At 42.8% G+C, this 25,528-nt stretch overlaps 1 protein-coding gene across 5 annotated transcripts in view; it reads left to right on the top strand.

The window, feature by feature from the left end:
* The window catches only part of gfra4a (GDNF family receptor alpha 4a), a 160,879-nt gene that overhangs the window by 89,798 nt on the left and 45,553 nt on the right, over positions 1–25,528 (top strand). For 4 of the 5 annotated variants that reach the window (XM_043696028.1, XM_043695854.1, XM_043696122.1 and 1 more), the window contains exons 4-5: positions 10,449–10,529; positions 13,178–13,532. In XM_043696028.1, coding sequence (XP_043551963.1) covers positions 10,449–10,529; positions 13,178–13,532 — 436 coding nt within the window. The remainder of the gene's footprint in view (positions 1–10,448; positions 10,530–13,177; positions 13,533–25,528) is intronic. The other variant, XM_043696209.1, reaches the window with a different exon arrangement.

The raw sequence follows: 25,528 nt of genomic DNA on the forward strand, positions 1-25,528 counted from the left end.
GGTTGGGATATCTGGTCGGCATGGACGGGTTGGACCGCAGGGTCTGTTTCCATGCTGTACATTTCTATGACTCTATGACTCATGGGATGTGGGTGTCACTGGCTGGGATACCCCTTGAGAAGGTGGTTCTGAGCTGCCTTCTTGAATCATTGCAGTCCATGTGGTGTAGGCAGACCCACAATGCCCTTAGGGAGTGAATTCCAGGATTTTGACCCAATGACACATAAGGAATAATGAAACATTTCTAAGTTCCTAGGATGGTGAGTGGCTTGGACGGGGAATTGAGGGTGGTGGTGTTCCACATATCTGCTGCTCTTGAACTTCAGACAGAAGTGGTCATGGGTTTTAACGGTACTGTCCAAGAAAATTTGACAAATTTCTGCAGCTTGTGGATAGTATACACTGCTGTTACTGAGCGTCAGTGGTGGAGGGACTGGATGTTTGAGGATGTGATGCCAATCAAGTGGCCTGCTTTGCCTTGGAGGTGTCAAACTTGTTGAGTATTGTTGGAGCTGCACCCAGTTATGACCAGTTGAAAAGTAAGTCATTCTGCACCACCTGGCCCATTCACACACCAGAAATAATAAAAATGCACTCTGACCAGTTGCCACCGCAAAGTCCTCCTCACTAACATCTGGGGACCTTGTGCACAAAATTGGGAAACTAGTCAAGCAATAGTTTGACTTAATCATACTCACCAAATCACACCTCACTATCCCAGACTCATCTATCACCATTCCTGGGAGTGCCCTGTAGTAGGTTTACAGCTGAAGGGGGCATGGTCTTTGCTCCTTGGAGCACTCTGAGCTGACAGTGTGAAGCAAAGCCCTGACTCCTGGCAAAGGACGTCTTGGCTAAAGTTAGATCCCAATAATGACTATGATAAAATGAAAACAGAAACTGTTGAAAAAAAAACACTCAGCAGATACAGCAGTGTTTTGGAGTACTGTGTACAGTTCTGGTCACCATGCTATAGGAAAAAAATATTAAATTGGAGAGGGTGCAAAATGGAATTAGCGGGACTAGAGGACTTGAGTTATAAAGAGAGGCTGGATAAGTTTTTTCACTAGACCATAGCAGATTGAGGGGTGACCTTATTGAAGTTTATAAAATCAGGAGGGGCTTAGATAAGGTTACTAAAGAACTAAGAGAACAAAAAACTTTACAGCCCATGAACAAGCCTGAGCCGATCAAAATGTATTGTCTAAACCTGTCGGTCAATTCCTAAGCATCTGGATCCCTCTGCTCCCTACCTACTCATGCATCTGTCCAGATGCATCTTAAATGAATCTACCATGCCTGCCTCTACCACCTCTATTGGCAACATGTTCCAAACGCCCACCACCCTCCAGTCTGAAAAGCAACCCTCCACCACTCTCTGTCTCCTGTCATTAAGTCAATACTGTATCCAATTGACAAGCTTGCCCTGTATCCTATGTGACCTAACTTTACCATTTAGTCTCCCTTGCGGAACCTTGTAAGTTTATGCTTGAAATATCGACTCTCCTGCTCTTTGGATGCTGCCTGATCTGCTGTACTTTGCCAGTGCCACTTTCTAACTCTGATCTCTGGCGTCTGCAGTCCTCACTTTCTCCTGGTGCACCTCTGTCCAGAGTGCTGTATCATGCTTTTTTTTTTGCGGGTTTGATTTATTATTATAACTGCTCATTGCTCTAAGATAGATGTACATTGAATCTGGAAAGATAAAATAGCTTTTATAGGGGACAGGAAAAGAACAGTAAATGCTGTTTACTTGGACTTTAGTAAAGCCTTTTACAAGGTTCCACAAGGGAGACTAAGTGGTAAAGTTAGGTCACATGGGATTCAGGGCGAGCTTGCCAATTGAATACATAATTGGCTTAACGGCAGGAGACAGAGAGTAATGGTGGAGGGTTGCTTTTTGGATTGGAGGCCTGTGACCAGCGGTGTTCCACTGGGGTCAGTTCTGGGTCCTCTTTTGTTTGTCACTTATATAAATGATTTGGATGAGGATATAGAAGGCATGGTTAGTAAGTTTGCAGATGGTGGTATAGTAGACAGTGAAGAAAGTTTTCTAAGATTACAAAAGGATCTTGATCAAATGGGTCAATGGGCTAAAAAATGGCAGATGGATTTCAATCTAAATAATTTTGGTACAGAAAACAAGGGTAGGGCTCATACAATTAATGGTAGGGCCTTAAGTAGTATTGCTGGAAAAGCGCAGCAGGTCAGGCAGCATCCAAGGAACAGGAGAATCGGCGTTTCGGGGATAAGCCCTTCTTCAGGAATGCCCTTCTTATGCCTGAAACGTCGATTCGCCTGCTCCTTGGATGCTGCCTGACCTGCTGCGCTTTTCCAGCAACACATTTTCAGCTCTGATCTCCAGCATCTGCAGCCCTCACTTTCTCCCTTAGGTAGTATTGTAGAACAGAGAGACCTAGGAGTACAGGTACATAATTCTTTGGTGTTTATGTTATACACAAAAAGGGTGGCTAAAAAGGCATTTGACACATTTACCTTCATTGCTTAGATCTTTGAATATAGGAGTTGGGAAGTCATGTTGAGGTTGGACACGATATTAGTGAGGCCCCCTCAAGAGTACTGTATCCAGTTTTTATCACCCTGTTATTGGAAGGATATTTTCAAGCTGGAGAGGGTTCAGAAGAGATTTACTGGGATGTTGCCGGGTATAGAAGGTTACACAGTCTGCTACCCACCTAACTCTCTACTGTAGCAGGGAGAAAGTGAAGACTGCAGATGCTGGAGATCAGAGTTGAGAGTGTGTGCTGGAAAAGCACAGCAGGTCAGCCAGCATCCAAGGAGAAGGAGAATTGCATTTCGGGCACTGTAGCATCAAACTTTGGATTCCTTAGTCCACTCACAATTGACCCCATCTCCCACTACCACCACAATCAGTTAACTTATTGCAATCCAAACCTGTTCTAAATTAATAATAGTCATTACCAGAGCCAGGAGACTAATTATCATTGTAACGTATACAGCAACCATGTTGGGTAGAAGTGTTCGGTCTGGGTTCAATTCTCATCCTGATGGTAGTTACCTAAGGGGTTCTGATAACCTTTGTGCTCATTGGGATAAATGCAGGCAGCACCATTATACTGTCGTATGGTTAGTAGTCTCAGCTGCTATCTCTGCTTCAATAATTTCCGTCCCGGTGTTACACTCAAATGTTCATTGACCATCTACCTCTGAGTGGTTATCACGCAGGTTTCATTGCTTCATACTGCCGAGATATAAACAGGTTAGTTGGATTGACCATGCTACTATGCCCATAGTGTCCAGAGATGTGTAGACTAGGTGGATTAGCCCTGGAAAATGCAAGGTCATGGGATAGGGGTCTGGGTCTGGGTGGGATTCTCTTCAGACAGGCAGTGTGGACCAGATAGACTGGATGGCCTACTTCCACACTGGAGGAATTCTATGATTCTATGACCCATTTGATTTGTTGCATATTGTGGACGATATGTGTTCAATTCCTGAACTGGCTAAGGTTATCATGAAGGATTCCTCTCCTTAGCCTCTCCCCTCATCTGTGACCCTCAGGCTAAACCACCACCAGTCATCTCTCTCTCTCTTTGATGAGAGAACAACCCCATGGTCTGATAGGATTATGGTGACTTTACCCATATTGTAAATGGAATGGCCAAAAAAGCATTCTCAGCGAGATTTTTTTTTCAATAAATATTGGGGAAATATTTCAGAAAACAAAAGTCTCGTCTTTCCTTCCTTCCCCCTTCAGAGCAACTACAAAAAGCAGAACTATTTTGATTCACTTCCACAACTGGAGCTTATTAATTTTAATATGGCATCACAGATGATATTAATCATTAATTTGACTGTCCACTTTGAGTAAAACACATCAGCCAGAAACAAATCCCCCTGACAGCCAGTGAGTGAACTCAGGAAAAAGAAATGCTCTAACTAAGCAACATTTATTGATGAGATGATTGGGGTTGGGAGAGGCAGGGGTGAGGAGGGGGAGGTGGATGATGGGGTTAGTTCTGGAGGCCACTGGAGAGGTGAGTTTGATGTTGCTTGTTTTACTCTTTCTTGACGAAAGCCAGAAGGAAACATCTGGGAAATCTGTCAAAAGAGGGGGAGAAAATGGCCCTTAAGGAAGCTTTCAACCTCTATCATTCGTCATTCTAGAGCGAAACAAAAGCATTAAATACAAAGAATGGATGATACTCAAGGGGATGCAACACAACTCTTAGAACATATTATGCTGTTGACGTTGGCTATCCAACTCTCCGAGTTTTTAAAGAAAATAATTTAAGGAGCTGAGCTTCATTTGCAAATGTTTTTGATTTTTTGTTATTTGTCAGGAGGCCTAACAGGTACTGGTGGCCTCAGGTGGCCTCATCCTGTTGCTTAGACACAGGGCTGCACATGTCTAACTAGGCCATCTGATTAATTAGTTACCATGAGGAGCGGTGACACTGGGTGTGTTTCCGATGCTTCTCCCCATGATTAATGACTTGATGTAATTCAGACTGTCCCAATTCTAACTCAGACACTATAGACAATTCCCTGCCAGAATATCTTGCACAGCCCAGCAGTGTAACAAAGTAAATTTGTTTTAATTTTTAAGAAAATATACTGAAGTTGACCCAGTGTCAATGCTTTGTTTGCAATGACCACCTGTGATCAATTCCAGAAGAATTTACTCTGTTTTTCATCTTTCTGACGATGAGTACTATCTAATATGAATGAAAGCAAAATTAGAGATTGCTGGAAAAGCTCATCAGGTCTGACAGCATCTGTGGAGAGAAATCTAAGTTAATGTTTCTGGTCGAGTGACCCTTCCTCAGAATTGGTAGTATCTAGGAAAATGTTAGTTTATATGCAGAAGATAGGGTGGGAGAGGAGGTAAGGAGTAAATGATAGGTGGGGATAGAGCCCAAAGAGAGAGAACAGTTGGACAGACAATGGAGTGGATGACAATCTGGCTAGGAGAGTAAATAGCTGTTAATGGAGACTATTAGTGGCTAACAGTCTAACATCTATTACGATGTGGAAGGAGAGTGGATAAGTCAAAACTCTTGGCTGGAGGTGGTTGGAAGCAGATTAGCAACAGTTCGAGTTACCATTAGAGTACTGGACGCCAAGTCTCTCTCATTCCTAATTTTTCACTGCCCCTTCCTGAGATCGTCTACTATAAGAGGTCTTACAAAAAGTCAGATCACTAAAGAATGACAGCTCCGTACCTGGGCAGAAACCTGGGCTTTTTTCATGAGCTTAAAAATGTGTTGCTGGAAAAGCGCAGCAGGTCAGGCAGCATCAAAGGAGAAGGAGAATCGACGTTTCGGGCATAAGCCCTTCTTCAGGAATGATCCCAGCTGACAATGTTCTAAACTGAACAAGCATTTACTCAAAGAACAAATAAAACTATACATGTATAATATATATAAACACAAGTCAATTTGAAAAGATCTGTCTCTCCCTGAGACATAAAAACAAGTTACCTCATTGATATTTTTCTCAGCCAACCCTAAGTAAAGTTAGGATTTTTCCAGTCCTCTTAATTTGCACAGATTAAGGTTAGTTCTGTTCCCCTGAAGGCTGCAAGAAACAAAACTGTCCTTTTTCTCTGGTAAGAATCTTTTCTGTTAATGACTTCTGTCCTCACCTTTTCTAAGTTGCAAAAGCTCAAGTGGACAACAAGCAACAGTTAGTCTCACCAAGTTAGTTGAAAGTGATTTCAAGCAAGTCGCATGATTTCTGGGAAAGAATGTCTTATGGTTCAAAATCATTTTCTGACCTTTTCTTAAAAAATAAATCAAACCTTTAGAGCCCTGAAAACCCCAAAAGCCATTTGCCTCTATTTTAAGACCCAAGTTCCTAAATAATAAGAATACACGATATCACACAGTTTAATGTTCTAGGCAATTGGTGCTCCGTGATTCTCAATCTCCACAAAGACTGTGGCTTGTAAATTGCACGTTTCTCTGTCAAAGTGGCTATTTCTAGCCAAGGAATGACATTAGGGATCATTTCGATATGTCACGATGTAACTGTGGAGAATCAGGCTTCCAAGAAGTTACTTTATTCCCTTGAAATGTTGAGAATAATTGTATGCACCCAACCTACCTATTAAGACTGGCAGAGTCATTAGCTTGATGGGACAGAAGGAGATCATTTGACCCATGATGCTAACCCCATCTGCTGGAGCTGGCAGAAACAAATAGCACAGGAGCTCAACAGTAGTTGAGCCTAATGTACCTGTGCTGGCTTTTTCAGAGAGCTATTCAATTAGTTTCACTTTCCATTCAGTCAAGGGCTGTTACTCTCATCTCACCTTTAGAGATCAACTCTTTGCCCATATTTGAACCAATGAGCTCAGGAGCTAAATGGCCCTAGCGGAACCCAAACGTTGCATTATTGCTAAGCAGATGCTGCTTGATAGCACTGTTGATGTCCTACTTTGCCAATGAGTTGTTTAATTGACCACCATCATTCACAATTGGATGTGGCAGGACTGAAGATCTAATCTCATCAATTGGTTGTAGGATTGCTTAGCTCTGTCTATCCCTTGCTGCTTATGCTGTTTGGCACACAAGTAGTCCTTTTTGTAGCTTCACCATATTGTCATCTCAATTTTAGGTATGCTTGGTGCTGCTCCTGGCATGTCCTCCTGCACTCTCCATTGAACCAGGGTTGCTTCCCTGGCTTGATGGTAATAGCCGAGTGGGGGATAAGCTGGGGAATGAGGGTACACATTGTGTTTGAGTATAATTCTTTTTCTCCTGATTGAATCCAGTGACTCCTGGATGTCCAGACTTGAGTTGCTAGAGCTGTTCAAAATCTATCCTGTTTAGCATGGTAATAGTGCCTTACAACACAATGGAGGGTATTTCTGAAGGGGAAGATGGAACTCTGTCTGCATGAACATTCTACTTTATCACTTTCAAATGCTATAGGACACTAAACTACCTTTTCTTTCCCCACTTTCCATCCTCCTTTTTGGTAAAGCCAAATGCAAAGTATTGATTTCATATTTCAGCCATATCTTCTGCATCCATCTGTAAATTACCTTTATTGTCTCTAAGTAGCCCCAGTCTCCTTTGGCCTCCCTTTTACCAATTATATGTCTATAGGAGACTTAGAAATTCCCTTTCATGTTGTCTGCTAGTCTCATTTCATACTCTCTCTTTGTTTTTCTTATTTGTTTCTTCACCACCCCTCTGAACAATGTATACTCAGCTTGGTTCTTAATTGTAATTTCTCTCTGATGTATGTCATCAGCATGCTTCTTTTTTATCATAATTTCTTCTTCTTTTGTCATGACAGGAGCTCTGGATTTATACCTAGACTGTGCCCAAACCATTGTTCAGCTACAGTTTTGCAAGCGAACCTTTAGCTCCATTTTATTGAAGCCAGATCTCTTTTTCTTATTCATTTGTGGGATATGGGCATTATTGGCTGACCAACATTTATTGCCTGACCCGAGTTACCCTTGAGAAGGTGGTGGTGGGCTAAACCACTGCAATCCACCTGTGTTTTACCCAGAATGCCATTAGGAAGAGAATTCCAGGATTTTGACCTAGTGACAGTGAAGGAATGGCGATATATTTCCAAGTTAGGATGGTAAGTGGCTTGGAGGGGAACTTATAAATGGTGGTATTCCCATGTATCTGCTGTCCTTGTCCTTCTAAATGGAAGCAATTGTGCATTTGTAAAGTGCTGTCTGTGGATCTTTGGTGAATTTCTGCAGGTCATCTTGTAGGTTGTACACGCTGCTGCTACTGAGCATCGGTGGTGGAGGGAGTAAATAATTGTGCATGTCATATCACCTAAGTGATCTGCTTTGTCTTGGATGGTTTCAAGCTTCTTAAGTGTTGTTGGAGCTAGACTCATCCAAGCAAGTGGGGAGTATTCCATCACACTCCTGACTTGTGTCTTGTCAATGGTGAACAGGCTTTTCCGGAGTCAGGAGGTGATTTACTTGCCACAGTGTTCCTAGCCTCTGATCTGCACTTGTAGCCATTGTGTTTATGTGGTGAGTCCAGTTAAGTTTCTGGTCAGTAATAATCCCAGGATATTGATAGTGGGGGATTCAGTGATGGTAACACCATTGAATGACAAGGCGTGATGTTTAGATTGTCTCTTATTGGTGATGGTAATAGCCTGGAATTTGTATGGCATAAATGTTACTCGCCATTTGTCAGCCCAAGGCTGGATATTGTTCAGATCTTGGATGGCTTCAATATCTGTGGAGTTGTGAATGGGGCTGAACATTGTGCAATCATTGGTGAACATCCCCACCTCTGACCTTATGATGGAGGGAAGGTCCTTGATGAAGCAACTAAAGATCATTGGGCGTAGGACACTACTCTGAGTAACACCTGCAGAGATGTCCTGGAGCTAAGATGACTGACCTCCAGCAACCATGGCTGTCTTCCTATGTGTCAGGTATGACTCAACCACCAGAGAGTTTGCTCCCTGATACCCATTGATTCCATTTTTGCTAGGGCTCCCTAATACCACACAGTTGAATGCGGTCTTCAAGGGCTGTCACTCTCCCCTCTGGAATTCAGCTCTTTTGTCCATCTTTGAACCAAGGCTGTAATAAGGTTAAGAGTTGAGTGCCCTGACGGAACCCAAACTAGGAATCACTGAGCAGGTTATTGCCGAGTGGGTGTTGCTTGATAGCACTATCGATGATACCTTCCATCACTTCATTGATGATCAGGAGTAGACCGATGAGGCTGTAATTAGCCAGACTGGGATTTATCCTGCTTTTTTTTATATATACAAGAATTACCAGAGCAATTTTCCACATTGTTGTGTAGAGGCCAGTGTTGTAACTGTACTGGAACAGCTTGGCTTGGGGAGCAGCAAGCTCAGGAGCACAAGCCTTCACTACTATTGCCAGAATGTTGTCAGGGTCCGTAGCTTTTGCAGTTTCCAGTGCTTTCAACCATTTCTTAATATCATGTGGCGTGAATCGAATTGGCTGGAGACTGGTATCTGTGAACCTGGGGACCATTGGAGGATGCAGAGGTGAATCATCCACTCAGCACTTCTGGCTGAAGATTGCTGTAAATGCTTCAGCCTTACCTTTTGCTCTGATGGGCTGGGCTCATCCATCATTGAGGATGAGGACATTTGTGGAGCCTCATCCTCCAGTGAGTTGTTTAATTGTCCACCACCGTTTACCACTGGATGTGGCAGGACTGCAGAACTCAGATCTGATCTGTTGCTTGTGGGGTAACTTGGCTCTGCCTATCATTTGCTGCTCTTCTTACCCCATTAAATTTGGTTTTAATTATTCTTACTCTGAATTTTTCATGATTTTTTTTCCCATACTCACTATAAACCTTTAGATACAGGGATTTGAACTCACGACACTGGAACATTATTTTCAAGCCTCTGGATTATTAGCACAGTAATACGGTCCCACTAACTCATCAATTCACTTTGAAATGCAGTTCTGATGCTGAATTTTATGAGGCCTCACATCAGTGGAGGGGTTTCACAAGCAAATTGAGGCATTTCCATGTTTGGAACATCAAGGAGTGATCTTTTTCTGAAGTCCCTCCCCTACAGCAATAATGCACTATTCATACAGAAAATCCTGGAGAAGCTGAGTGGAACTCTAAGGAATTTCACTCCACATCCCTCCCAGCCTGTCCACCTCAATTGCCATGTGTGGTGAAGCATTGAAAGTAACCATGCCCAATGCAGTGATTTCATTTCATCGCATTGCATTCCATTTCAAAAGTGAGTTAGTCAAAAAGAAATGTCCCAGTTGAAACAAGCAGACAGATGTCAACCTAAGCGAAACATAGAAAATAGGTGCAGGAGTGGGCCATTCAGCCCTTTAATGTGATCATGGCTGATCATGCAATCTCAGTGTTCCACTCCCACTTTCTCCCCGTGCCCCTTGATCCCTTTAGCCACAAGGGCCACATTCAGCTTCCTCTTGAATATACATCTAATGAAGTAGCCCCAACAACTTCCTGTGGGAGAGAATTCCACAGGTTCACAACTCTCTGAGTGAAGAAACTTTTCCTCATCTCAATCCTGAATTGCTTACCCTTTATTCTTAGACTTCGACCCCTAGTTCTAGACTTCCCCAACATCAGGAGCATTCCTCCTACATTTAGTCCTGTCCAGTCCCATCAGGATGTTAAAAACCAAAAGAATGCGGATGCTGTAAATCAACAGCAACAAATACAGAAGCTGCTGGAAAGACTCAGCAGGGTCCGGCAGCTTCTGTGAAGAGAAGGAAGGGTCACCAGACCTGAAACGTTAACTCTGATTTCTCTTCACAGATGCTGCCAGATCTGCTCAGCTTTTCCAGCAACTTCTGTTTTCATTTCCCATCAGGACCTTATATTTTTCTATGAGACTCCCCCTTATTCTTCTAAATTTCAACTAGTACAAGCCCAGTACGATCCATTCTTTCCTTTCTTTCATAATGCTGTAAACTCTTTGCTTTGCAGGTGAAGAAACTGATGACAGCTCACCCTATGAGCCCAGCAAGAGGGGATATGACTATGCCAGACTGGCCTCAATAACAGCAGGTGAGTCTCCTCATTGTTAAATAACAGTTTCTCCAGTGTTTGAGGACACAGCCTTGAGAATTTGGTCAGGCCGGTTTCAATAATCCTAATGTGGTAATTGCCAGCAGGACTACGTTGTGACACCAGTTCCACAGTGCTCTATGCTCATGCAGCTATCTCATTACTGAGTTTTTGAATCTGGATTTTCAGCCATCAGGCGTACGTTTGAAGTTGGAACTGTTTCCTGGCAAGGAGAGGGCTTGCCATCCAGTTAAGGGCAGGGACTGGGCTCCCAAGGCTGGAGGGACAACGAGAGAATAACAGAGTCCCTCTCTTGCTAAGCATTCTGACAATATCCTGTGCTACAACTCACAAGAGCTAAAAGCAGATATTGAAATGAACTTGTGGATATGTGATCAAAATACTATTTGAAACAATATTCAATAACGAATATAAATTAAATACATCATGTTTATCTGAGCCACATTTTCACAATTAGACTAACTTCACACGAACATCACTATGCTTGAACCTTCCTCTCTCTGCAACTGAGCCCCTGAGATTTTGGAACACTCAGGCAATTCAACCGAAAGTGAATCTTTTTCTTCACCCTTCTGTGAAGGAGCTTTCTTCTGCTGGCAGATTCCCACTCTCTCCAAGACTCATTTTCCCAATGACAGGCCTGTCTGCCAGTGCTTTGCCACTAAGGTGTCAGGACAGAGTTGGCAAGGATAGGACACAGTTTTCTTTTACACATCTTGATTTGCCTTCATTATTCTTGGAAACCCAAGTCTCTTCTTCTAAGGTAATAAGAAACAAAAACTTGTCTTAATGTGTCTGGAGAAGAAGTGGTTGAATGAAAGGGTGTTGAAATCTTCAGGAGAAGCATAGCGCCTGGGACACGGCCGGAGATGACTCTTGTCCAGCCTTTAGCAACTTTCTCTTGTCGCTCAGTTTCCAACTTCATCTTCTCCTATAGGCTGTCCTGTCCATCTGATAATTTCACTTGCTGGCTTTCCTTCCATGGTCTTCTGATCTGTGCACTGCCGAAGACTGTGAGGAGCATGAAGACTTGCCCTCTGTGACACCATGATAGTCCTGCCCTTAAAAACGAAGTGGCTCTGAAGACTAGCTGAAGCCATTGTTTTCAACTTGGAGTTGAAAGAGTGATTTTTCTATGAAGCAAGTGTCAAGGTAAATTGCTCTAATCAAGATTGAGTGTCCCTGAGTTGCCTGCCTATTGTCTGAGTGGTGGAGGCCCAGGAATTCATTGGTACCATGGCCAAAATTGTGGGATCAGTTGAAGGTCTTTCTGCAGAGTTACAGTTTTTCTTGGCATTTTGGATATTGCAGTACCCACTCCACCTCCCCCCTCCCCACTCCAACCCTTTGCCAACCCTCCAGACAACCGGCACAGCTCTCTTGTGTGCCTCCTGTACTCAATGCTCCTCAGACCATCCCTCCTGACCCTCAGTTCTGCCAATAGCACTCACAGATGCATGTTGAAAAATCTGGGCCTCTTACCAGTTGTACCCACCTGTGATCCCACCCTTGAATCCTTCAGCCATCTTGCTGATTAGCAAGCTTGTCTTCTAACTAACTGTATAAGCTCCGAATGCTTCTCCTCCCAAGATGAGCTAACCAAGGACATTGTACTATCCTTTGTGGTTAATGAGGGCTCTGGAAGGTAATCCCAGTCAATTAACAGCATTCTCAGTTTACCCCGGTGCAAACCCACCAAGAGATGGTGAATTCTGAAGAAGAAGACGCAAACCTGGTTGTTTTCAGATCTACCTATTGCTCAAGGATAAGGAAGCTAACTTTAGACTAAAGATCCTCAGTATTGATTGCCATAGCTGATCAATTGTTTAGTCTGATGTTAGAATCATAGAATCCCGACAGTGTTGAAACAGGTCCTTCAGCCCAACAAGTCCACACCGGCTCTCTGAAGAGTAACCCACCCAGACCCATTCCCCTACCCTATATTTAACCCTGACTAATGCACCTAACCTACACATTCCTGAACACTCTGGGCAATTTAGCACAGCCAATTCACCTGGCCTACACATCTTTGGACTGTGGGAGGAAACTGAAACACCCAGAGGAAACACATGCAGACACAGGGAGATTGTGCAAGCTCCACACAGACAGTCGCCCAAGGCTGGAATCGAACCTGGGTCCTTGGCATTGTGAGGCAGCAGTGCTAATCACTGAGCCACTCTGTTGCCTGAAAACTCTATACTGCTTCTCTTGAGAATGGAGAGATACTTCCTCCTCCTTTATCTTGCCTTCAGGCTCCCATTGCCAGGATTTGAGCTTCTTGTTTCTTGATTCTTGATTCATTTTACCTTCTGTCCTAGAGAAGCTAACAAGACAACAGAGATTAAGTGATCATTCATCTGAATGCCTTTTGGAGGAATCTTCCTATACACAGGGTGGCTGCCATGTTATATCATAAATGATGAAAGAGCATTTATAAGCAACTTCAAAGTTTCAGTCAGATGTTGCATTACTTCAAGTCTTCCTCTTCCAGCACAAAACATAGTTATTCACTGGGGTCTTTGACATCTCCTCGAATGTACAGTTCCTGTGCTATGAGCCATGATTGTTAGACACTGTCACTTCACTTACCACAAGGTCTATAGGAAGGTTCAATGTTTGTCCAATTGGTTTCACAGGATCAGACATTGGCATCACACGGGCCAACCGCTGCCTGGACGCAGCCAAAGCCTGCAACGTGGACGAGTCGTGTCAGAAGCTACGGACGGAGTACGTCTCCTCCTGCATCAAACGCTCCAGCAAGGCCGAGACCTGCAACCACCCCAAGTGCCACAAGGCCCTCCGCAAGTTCTTCGACCGCGTCCCTGTCGAGTTCACGCACGAGTTGCTCTTTTGCCCCTGCGAGGACACAGCGTGCGCGGAGCGCAGAAGGCAAACCATCGTCCCCTCGTGTTCCTACTATGTGAAAGAGAAGCAGAACTGCTTGACACTACTGGAGTCATGCAAAATGAATGTTGTTTGCAGGTAAAGAGACAGCAGAGTGCAGAGTTTACGTACACACTGACTTTGTGCAATAGCCCAAGCTGGGTACCAGTGACCTGGACAAGCTCGCTGTGTGAGGGGGAGCGAGTATGCACTAGTGCTCACAATCCAATAACACCCCCCGCCACTTTCTTTTCTCCCAGGAACTGAGAATTAGAATTCAGTGCAGTCAGAAGGAGTTAAGATCTGTCGGCTGGGAAGGTTTCTAACACGAAGCAAAGTTAGCACAATGTCAACATAGCTCCCAGGAGAAGCATAACATTGTCCCTAATTTGGCATTAAATTGACAACCTCATTGAAACAGACACAGAGTGCTGTGGGAAATGCACAAATTTCACGCTCATGCAGGAAAGAACATTTTATAAAAGCTGGAGTTAAAGAATATTGAAGGGAAATAGTGAGTTTTAATCTGCATACAGTCTGTGCTAAACCTAAGCCTAAGTACTTGGCCCTGATTCTAGCAGCTCTCAGTTAGATGCATAAACAGATAGAATTAATCCACAAAAACGGAAGACTGTCAGTGTGAAATCCTCCAACCCCAGTCTTGAAGGTGTAAGGTTTCTGCGTCAACACAAGTTCACTTTATAGATAAATCTGAGCAAGATACTTCACACCCTCAAGCCTGTTAGCCATCTTTTTAAGCAAGGGATGTTCCACTTGTAGCTCAACAGAACTAGCGATTTAAGCTGATGACACCCGTATTTATTTTGAAAAGGAGTTGGATAGACATTTGATGAGAAGGTGATTTGAGGGAGTTCCAGATCCTGGAATTGTAGGATTGGATTTAACTCTGTCCCATCAATGACTTTGAAGGTGGTTAAGCTCATTAGATCCAGCAAGCTGACTGGTACCCCTCCCTCACACAACAATTTTACCCTGATATGGTGGAGTTGGGCACCTGCCCTTGGTGGAGAGAAGGTCAATTGAGTCCATAAGATGTGGGAGCATTTCATCAGTTCGCTGGACTTGAAACATTAACTCTGCTTATTTCTCAACATATACTGCCAGACCAGCTGAGTTTCTCCAGTAGTTTCTGCTTTTTCATTTCAGATTAGCGGAATCTGCAATTCTTGGTTTTATTTTTATCAGTAGAGGCTGGGTTATTGAATATATTCAAGGCCAGGTTAGAGGGATTTTTGATTGACAAGGGAGTCAGGAACCTAGGAGGGGTGGTGGTGGTGAGAGACAGGTCAGTAGAGATGAAGCCATAACCAGATCAGCCATGAACCTAGCAAATGTCAGATCAGACTCAAGGGGCTGAGTGGCCTACTCCAGCTCTGAATTCTTGTGTTTTTATATATTGCCTCTTTAGCAATTGTATCATTTGCCATTTGATGTAGGTCATTTTCTCCTTATACATTGATTCATGAATTGCAGCAGCATTGGATGAATAACTGAACTGGACCCTGAATATTAGAAGGCACATAGCTCTTCTATCGGTTACTTTTCCCCAAGGCCTCTAACAGTGGGATTTTTTCACTCCTTTACCCTATCTTCTACATTCCATAGACTTTTAAAACCCAGGCATGGCCTCATCCGACTTGAGTTCTTCAATTTGTTCCACCTTCATTTGAACTTGTTTTAAAGTTTGTCAGTATCTTGGTGCAGCCTTGCTTTTTATTTAATTTCTAAATCTGACTGAGTGATGAATAATAAGAAGAAAGGGGCAAATGATTCAAACAAACTTGTGCCTAATTAAGACTTCAATCATAGTCCTGCAAACTCCCTCCATGTGATAGAATTACCAAATTGTTATAGTGCAGAAGAAGGCTATTTGGATCACCATGTCCATGTCTTTGTAAGCGGTCCTCAGCTAGTCCTGCTTCCTGTCTTTTCCCTGTATCCATATAAACTTTTAACTTCAGATTATTATCCATTCCCCCTTTTAAAGCAGTGCATTCCAATTTCATAACAATTGCTGATTAGTTTAGATTAGATTCCCTACAGCATGGAAACAGGCCCTTCGGCCCAACTAGTCCACGCCTACCCTCTGAAGTGTAACCCACCCAGACCCATTTTTCCCTCTGGCTGATGCATCTAACACTATGGGCAATTTAGCATGGCCAATTCACCTGACCTGCACATCATGGGACTGTGGGAGGAAACTGGAGCACCCAGAGGAAACCCACGCAGACACAGGGAGAATGTGCAAACTCCACACAGACAGTCGCCCGAGGCTGGAATTGAACCTGGGACCCTGGTGCTGTGAGGCAGCAGTGCTAACCACTGAGCCACTGCTTTCAAGAGAATTTTCTTTGAGTCATTGTTTCTTTCTCCAATCACTAGATTTGTGCCCTCTATTTCTCAACATTTCTATCAATAGAAACATTTTCTTTCCATCTTCTCAGTCCATGCCCCTCATGATTTTGACCGCTTCTATCAAATCTCATACAATCAGAGTGTCATAGAGTGGTACAGCACAGTAACAGACTCTTTGGTCCAACTCGTCCATGCCGACAAGATTCCTAAATTAATCTAGTCCCACTTTCCAGTGTTTGACTAATATCCGTCTAAATCTTTCCTATTGAAAAACCCATTCAGATGCCTTTTAAATGTTGTAATTGTACCAACCTCCAACACTTCCTCTGCTAGCTCATTCTACACAAGCACCACCCTCTGCGTAAAAAAGTTGTTCCTCAGGTCCCTTTTAGATCTTTCCCCTCTCATCTTAAACCTATCCCGTCTAGTTTTGGACTCTCCCACCCTGGAAAAAAGATCTTGTCTCTTTACCCGATCCATGTCCTTCAGGATTTTATAAACCTCTATAAGGTCACCCCTCAGCCTCCGTGCTCCAGGGAAAAAAAAACCCAGCTTATTTAACCTTTCCCTTGAACTCAAACCCTCCAACCCTGGCAACATTCTTGTAATTCTTTTCTGAATCCTTTCAAGTTTCACCACATCTATAGCAGGGACACCAGAATTAAATGCAGCATCTACAAATAGCCTCATCAATGTCCTGTATCGTGCCAATATAACCTCCCAACTCCTATACTCAATACGCTGACCAATGAAGGCAAACATACCAAACATTTTCTTCACCACCCTGTCTACCTGTGACTCTCCTCCTAATGTTTCTGAAAATTAAACAGCCCGACCTCAGCAATGTATCCATGTAATAACTGTTAGATTTCCCTACTGCTTAGTGATCAGAAGCAGGGATATTGACTTATTTTTCCTTCCCTAACCCAAATTGCTGTGACCTACTTGCAACAGTCCTTGCTGTTTCCTCAGCTGTGAATCATTCATCCATTCCTCAAGTTTATGAGGGTCACTGAAGCTTAAGCCACATGCAAGTCCTCAGATGGAATGGGGATCAAAGCCCCCACACTGCTGGTGTTCGTCTGAACACACAACTGAGCGTACTGGTTCCAATATGAATTGTTAATTTGATGGAATGTGCAGGTTATTAATATTCTCCATTTAACCCTATTGCCTCTGGCTGATTAGAATTAGTTGCATTCAGTAGGGAATGAGTAGTCTTCACATAGTACCTGTGATAAAAAATGAAAGTCCTAGGCACTTTACAAAATATGACACCAGGCAATATAAGGAATATTGTGGTAAGTAACCAACAGCTTTTCCAAAGAGCTAGGTTTGAGCAAACGTCTTAAATGAGAAAGGAGAGGTAGATGATATAGTAGTGGAATTCCAGAGGTGAGAGCGAAGGCAACTGAAAACACTGTCATCAATGATGGAATATTTAAAATTGGGTATCAGGTCGTTCCTGTAGAAAATCACGCTGTAGAAGATCGCCATAGAAAATCGCAATACTCGTTCAGCAGAAAGTTTGCGTTATCCAAATACAGGTAGACAATCCTTTATCCGAAATCCCGAAATCCGAAAAGCTCCAAAGTCTGAAGGTTCTTTTGTGAAGTATTGTTCTCATTAACAAGGTTGTTTGGCGTGCAAACAGTTAACCCGAGTTGACACCCACTCGATGCGGGTCACTCAGATGCGACGTGGGGGGGAAGCATGGCCCAGTGCCAGCAGGGCTCGATTTTGTTTCAAGGACCATTTTACTGAGTGCATCATGCTCCTCCGGTTAGAGTTTTAAAATTTCACCATCAAACTGTCACTTATTCTGAAATTCGAAAAATTCTGAATTCTGAAAATCAGCTGGTCCCCAGCATTTCAGATAAATGATTGTACATGTGTAGCATCCACAGTTCAACAATCACGTTCCAGCCAATTCGTATTGACAGAACATGCATTATATCAGAATGACCTGTATGCAACAGGCTAGAATTAAAGGAGTGTAGATATTAACAAGGGTTGCCAAACCAGAAGAGTGACAAAGGTAGGAAAAATTGTGGCCATGGACCAATTTTCAAACAATGATGAGAATATTGAATTTGAGGCGTTTCTTAACTGGGTGCTAGTGTAGGTCAGTAAGCTATTTGCGTTTCAGATTGCATATTCTCGTCTGCACACTGATAGACAGTGATTCTCCTACCTGACAAGAATATACTCACCTCTGCCTAAATATCTGTTTCCAACCCCACCCCTAACCACCCCATCTCCAGCACTTTCTCCTCATCTCTGTCCTAATAGAGTGGCTGCTTACTTTGAACAGTGATCCCAACCAGGACTGATGGACGAGAGGAAACATCCTTTCCACATCTGCCTGGTCAAGACCATTCAGGATGTTACACACTTCAATCAGGTCAACTTCACTCTTCTGAACTTCAGTGGGAACAAGCCCAGCCTGTCCAACCTTTACTCATAAGATAATCCACTTATTCTAGGTATCAACTAACAAACCTTCTCTGAAATGTTTTCAGTATATTTTCATCCTTCATTAATCAAGACCAAAACATTAGCATACCATATTTTAGATGTGGTCTCTCAACATGCCCCCGTGTAACCAAAGCATAACATCCTTACTTCTATGTTCAATGCCTCTCTTAATAAAGTGTAGCATCTCACTTTTCTTTGTGACTATGTACTATTCATGCTTTATTTTTACTCATCAACAAGAATACTTAGATTGCCCTGCATTTCACATGTGTCCACATTTTGCTACCTCTGCTGTGTTTTGTCTATTTACTCAACTTGCCTCCAACTTGAAACCAGCCTCCTTACAACGCACAATTCCACCTACTCTTGTACTGTCAGCAAGCCTGGAAATATTTCATCTGATTCCCTCATCTAAAACTTTGATCTATATTGCAAATAACTGGGTCTCAAGCATTTATCTCTACTGTACCTGACTAATCACTGCTCTCTGATTCTTGTCTACTAACCAATCCTCAATCCATGCCAGTATATCCAATGTGCTTCAATTTTGTGTTCTAACCTCTTGTGTAGGACTTTATCAAAAGCTTTGTGAAAATCCATGTATATCATTCTTCCTCATCTACTCTACTAGTTTTGCCCTCAGAAAACTCCAGCAGGTTTTTCAAACATGATTCCCTTTCATAAATCCATGTTGACTTGTTGACATTTTCTCAAGTGTCCCATTATAACATCCTTTATGATAGACTGTAGAATTTTACTGATATCAGATACTGTGTCTGTAATTCCCTAACCTCTGCCCCTTCCACTTTTCTTTTAAATAATGGAATTATATTTAATACCTTACCATTTGTTGGAAATGTTCTGGAATTTAGGGAAGTTTGGAAGATGACAACCAATGCATCCATTATCTCCATGGTCACCTCTTTTTATATCCTGGAGATTTATCAACTTACCACCCCATTAATTTCTTTAGCACCATCTCCATTAATCTTTTTCTTTTTACATAACATAAGAAGCATTTACATCTTACATTCACATGTTCATTCTCAATCTCTCAAAACCGAAATGATGTCTGTCAGAGAACATGGAATGATTGAAGAACAGAAAGCCATCTCTGTCAAATTGGTGCAAGTTCTCCGCAACAGCAAACTACCTAGTCCATTCCTCTTATTCTTTACCTATATAATTATTTGATCTTCAGATGCTTATCCAATTCCTAGTTGAAAGACATAATTGAATCTTTCTCCACCACACTGTCACATATTACATTTTAGATCCTAGCCATTGGGTAAAACAAATATTCCACACGTTGCCATTGATTCTTTTGCCAGTACCTTAAAATCTCCATTGTCTGGTTAAGTCTGTTGCATGGTGTGCAGTTTTGGTCTCCTGTTCTGTGGAAGGATGCTCGTGCTCTTGAGGGAGTGCAGTGAAGGTTTACCAGTTCAGGCAGCATCCAAGGAGCTTCGAAATCGACGTTTCGGGCAAAAGCCCTTCATAAGGAATAAAGGCAGTGAGCCTGAAGCATGGAGAGATAAGCTAGGGGAGGCTGGGGGTGGGGAGAAAGTAGCATAGAGTACAATGGGTGAGTGGGGGAGGGGATGAAGGTGATAGGTCAGGGAGAAGTGGATAGGTGGAAAACTCCTTCACCGCCGCTCCCTCACCACCAGATCCCTGGAGGAAGAACGCCTCATCTTCCGCCTCGGAACACTTCAACCCCAGGGCATCAATGTGGACTTCAACAGTTTCCTCATTTCCCCTTGAAGTGGGCGGCGTGGGCGGCACAGTGGCACAGTGGTTAGCACTGCTGCCTCACAGCGCCAGAGACCCGGGTTCAATTCCCACCTCAGGCGACTGACTGTGTGGAGTTTGCACATTCTCCCCGTGTCTGCGTGGGTTTCCTCCGGGTGCTCCGGTTTCCTCCCACAGTCCAAAGATGTGCAGGTTAGGTGAATTGGCCATGCTAAATTTCCCGTAGTGTTAGGTGCAGGGGTATATGTAGGAGAATGGGTCTGGGTGGGTGCGCTTTGGCAGGTCGGTGTGGACTTGTTGGGCCGAAGGGCCTGTTTCCACACTGTAAGTAATCTAATCTAATCTAAAGCTTCAGGCTCACTGCCTTTATTCCTGATGAAGGGCTTTTGCCCGAAACGTCAATTTCGAAGCTCCTTTGATGCTGCCTGAACTGCTGTGCTCTTCCAGCACCACTAATCCAGAATCTGGTTTCCAGCATCTGCAGTCATTGTTTTTACCTCGAAGGTTTACCAGGCTGATTCCAGGAATGGCTGGGCTGGCGTATGAGGAGAGATTGACTAAGTTATGCTTGTTTTTGCTGGAGTTCAGACGAATGAGGGGGCTCTAAAAGAGACTTGTAAAATTCTAGCAGGACTAGACAGGGTAGATGCAGGGAGGATTTTCCTGGTGGCAGGTGTGTCCAGAACCAGGGGTCACAGTCTGAGGATTCAGGGTAGACCATTTAGGATGGAGATGAGGAGACATGCCTTTACCAAAAAAGCACTGGCCCTGTGGAATTCATTATCACAGGAAGTAGTTGATGCCAAAACATTGAATGTATTCAAGAGGTAGCTAGATATAATGCTTGCGGCGAATGGGATCAAAGGCTATGGGGAGAAAGAAGGATTAGGCAATTGAGTTGGACGATTAGCCATAGTCATGATGAATGGTGGTGCAGACTCAAAGGACTGAATAGCCTCCTCCTGCTCCTACCTTCTATGTTTTAATGTTTCTGTGTCTCTTCTGCTAAGGGGAACAGTTTATGTTGATCCTGCACTGTCTGTAACCCCTCATGGTTTATAATGTACCTTCTCTCAAGTAGAATCACTTCTCTTCTCTTCTCTGAGTAGAATCACTATAGTATCTCCAAGCTTTGCAGGTTGCTGAATTCCTGTATGCCCAACCCCGAAACTCATTCTTTTTGCTGCACCTGCTCCCAGGTTTTCACACCCTTTCCAACGTATAATCAGAATATGAACGTATGAAGTACAGACTGGACTCTTGGGCCAGCTCTGTGTTTGACAAGATTATGGCTGAACTGATTAAAGCTTCTACTTTCTTCTACATTCCTATATTCTTTGTGAGTCATGAATCTGTCTAATGCAGCCTTTAATATCCCTAACCTCTGGTGCTCTCTTGGGAAATATACTCCACTGCCAACCACCTTAAAGAAAAAACATTTCCATTTCTGTCTTCAATGGAATATTCATTATTTTAACTCTATATCCCCTAATGCTAGTCTCTCAATCAAATGGAACATCCCTCAGCATCCAGTTGGAGAATGGGACACTTTACTCTGTTAGACCATAAGATGTAGGAACAGAAGTAGGCCATTCAGCCCATTGACTCTGCTGCACCAGTCACTGAGTTGATGGCTGATCTGATAATCTTCAACCCCACTCTCCTCCCTTTTCTCTGTAATCCTTGATTCTCTCACTGATTAAAATCTGTCTATCTCACTTAATTTACTTAGTAGACCTAACCTTGACAGCTTTCTGTGGTAATGAATTCCCTAAATTCACCACTATGTGAGCGATAAAACGCCTCCTCATCACTATCGTAAATGGGTGATTGCTTATTCTGGGTTCATGCCCTCTGCTCTTAGATTCTCCCACAGAGGAAACAAACTCTCCCTTTCTAACTAGGCAAGCCCCCCACTAAAATCTCCTTTCATTCTCTTTAACTACAATGAGTACATGCCCAGTCTAATCAGGGACAGACTAAAAGCAAAAGAAAAAGCATATGATGTGGTGAAGATTAGTGGGACACCTTTTACAACCAGCACAGGATAACTAAAATATAATAAGGGAGGGAGAAGATGAAATATAAAGGCAAGCTAGGTAGTAATATGAAATAAGATTGCAAGAGGTTTTTTTTAGATATAATGTAAGAGAGAGGCAAGAGTGGACACTGAACTGCTTGAAAATGAGACTGGAGAAGTAATAATGGGGAACAACAAAATAGCAGAAGAACTGAATAGGTACTTTATATTAGTTTTCATAGTGGAAGGCACCAGCAGCATACCAGAACTTCAAGAGAGCCGGGGGAAGAGGCAAGTTTAGTGGCCATCTCTAAAGAGAAAGTGCTGGGGAAGCTGGAAGGTCTGAAGGTGAATAGACCAGGTGGACTACATCCAAGGATTCTGAAGGAGATAGTTGAAGAGATTGGGGAAGCATTGGTGGTGATCTTTCAGGAATCATGGAGTCATGGAGGGTTCCAGAGAACTGGAAAATGACTATTGTAACATCACTGTTTAAGAAAGGTGGAGGTAGAAGACAGAAAACTATAGGCCAGTTAGCCTGACCTCGGTCATTGGTAAGATTTTAGATTCCATTATTAAGGATCAGTTTCTGAGTATTTAGGAGTGCTCAGTCCAATAGGGCTGAGTCAAGGGGAGGTCAATCCTGACAAATCTGTTAAAATTCTTTGAGGAGGTAACAAGTGTGTTAGCCTTTCCCTATAGCTCAAACCCTTCAATCTGGTAACACCATTATAAATCTTTTCTGAACCTTTCAAGCATAACAGGTAAAAGGGAGTAAGTTTAAAGGAGATGTAAAAGGCAAGTTTTTTTTTTACTCTCAGGGTTGTAACATTTAAAAGGCATCTGGATGGGTATATAAATAGGAAGGGTTTAGAGGGATAAGGGCCAAGTGCTGACAAATTGGACTAGATTAGTTTAGGATATCTGGTCTGTATGGATAAGTTGGACCAAAGGGTCTGTTTCCATATATAAATAGGAAGGGTTTAGAGGGATAAGGGCCAAGTGCTGACAAATTGGACTAGATTAGTTTAGGATATCTGGTCTGCATGGATAAGTTGAACCAAATGGTCTGTTTCCATGCTGTACATCTCTACGACTCTATGACTCTAAGTGCCTGGAATGCAATGCCAGAGGAGGTGGTAGAAGCAGATACAATAGCAACATTTAAGTTCATCTGCCTTACCTGTTAGACCTGTTGCATTAAAATAATTTAACTGTCCTATCTCATTCTCTGCTTTGTTCCTGCCTGTCCTGACTGTTTGAATTGCTCCTTTTCTCAGCTTCATGATAGATTGGTTAGCAAGGTTAGATCTCAGGGAATACAGGGAGAACTAGCCATTTGTATACAGAACTGACTCGAAGGTAGAAGAAAAAGGGTGGTGTTGGAGGGTTGCTTATCAGACTGCAGGCCTGGGACCAGCGATGTGCCACAAGGATCAGTGTTGGGTGCACTGCTTTTCATCACTTATATAAATGATATGAATGTGAATGTAGGAGGTAAGGTTAGTAAGTTTGCAGATAACATCAAAATTGAGGTGTAGTGGACAGCGAAGAAAGTTACTTTCGATTACAATGGGATCTTGATCAAATGGGCCAATGGGCCAAGGAGTGACAGATAAGTCTGAGGTGCTGCAGTTTGGAAAGGCAAATCAGGGCAGGACATATATACTTAATGGTAAGGTCCTGGGGAGTGTTGCTGAACAAAGAGACTATGGAGTGCAGATTCATAGTTCCTTGAAAGTGGAGTTGCAGGTCGGTAGGATAGTGAAGAAGACATTTGGTATGCTTTCCGTTATTAGTCAGAGCATTGAGTACAGAAGTTGGGAGGTCATGTTGCGGCTGTACAGGACATTGGTTAGGCCACTTTTGAAATATTGTGTGTAATTCTGTTCTCCCTCCTATAGGAAGGATGTTGTCAAACTTGAAAGAGCTCAGAAAAGATTTATAAAAATATTGCCAGAGTTGGAGGGTTTGAGCAATATGGAGAGGCTGAATAGGTTGAGTCTTTTTTCCCAGAGGGTGACCTTATAGAAGTTTATAAAATCATGAGGGGCATAGATAGGGTGAATAGCCAAGGTATTTTCCCCTGGGGTGGCGGAGTCCAGAACTAGAGGGCATAGGTTTAGGGTGAAAGGGGAAAGATTTAAAAGGAACCTAAGGGGCAAGTTTTTCACACAGCGGGTAGTGTGTGTATGGAATGAGCTACCAGAGGGAGTGGTAGAGACTGGGACAATTACAACATTTAAAAAGCATCTGGATGGGTATATGAATAGGAATAATTTAAAGGGATGGGTAGAGAGCAGAGAGTTACAGATCCTTTGAAAATAGGCAACAGGTTTAGGTAGAGGATCTGGATTGGTGCAGGCTTGGAGGGTGGAAGGGCCTGTTCCTGTGCTGTAATTCTTTGTTCTTAGTTCTTAAGTGCTGGCAAATGGGACTAGATTAATTTAGGATTTCTGGTTGGCATGGACGAATTGAACCGAAGGGTCTGTTTTTGTGCTGTACGTCTCTATGTCTCTATGACTCTATGGTGCCTGCACACCTTTAGCAAGACATCCTCATTCATATAATCCACTATCTTTGAAATAAGGCTGAAATTGCATTTGCGATTCCTAGTAACCGCTAAACTTGTACGCTAGCTTTTTATGATTCATGCACAAGAACCCCCAAATCCCTCTGTGCTGCAGCTTTCTATGGTCTTTTTCCACTTAAATAATATTCAGCTCTTCTATTCTTCCTACCAAAGTGCATTACCTCACATGTTCCCACATTATTTTCCACTTGCCAAGTTTTAGCCCACTTACTAAACTTGTCTCTATCTTTACAAAGACTCCTTGTGTCATATTCACCACTTGTCTCCCTGGCTATTTTGTGTCATTAGTAAATATAGCCATAGTACATTTAGATACCTCGCCCAAGTCATTAATACATATTGTAAATGATTGTGGGCCCAGCACTAATCCCAGCACTAATGGGCACTCCATGATTTAACTCTCCATTTTCTATTAGTTGGATAATCCTCTATCCATGCTAATGGATTCTTTATTGGTTTAAAAACCAACAAAAGATAACAAGAAAAAAGGGAACAATTAAACTTTGGGACTCTTAAGTAGCCTCATGTATGGTACCTTACAAAATGCCTTTTTGAAATCCAAATTTTTACATGAACTGGTTTCCCTTTCTCTATTCTTCTCAAAGACTTGTTGCCTCCTCAAATATCTGTAATAAATTTATCAGTATGGATTTCCCTTTCATGAAGCCATATTCACTCTGCTTGACTATATTAGACATTTCTAAATGCTCTGTTGGTGCATCCTTTATAAGAGACAGTTTCCTATTAACAGAGATTAAGCTCACAGGCCTCTACAGTCATAGTCATACAGATGTATAGCACTGAAACAGACCTTTTGGTCCAACCCGTCATGCCGACCAGATATCCCAAATTAATCTGTTACCTTTTGAAAAGTGT

This window comes from Chiloscyllium plagiosum, chromosome 1 (genome assembly GCF_004010195.1).
Source record: "Chiloscyllium plagiosum isolate BGI_BamShark_2017 chromosome 1, ASM401019v2, whole genome shotgun sequence".
NCBI lineage: Eukaryota > Metazoa > Chordata > Chondrichthyes > Orectolobiformes > Hemiscylliidae > Chiloscyllium > Chiloscyllium plagiosum.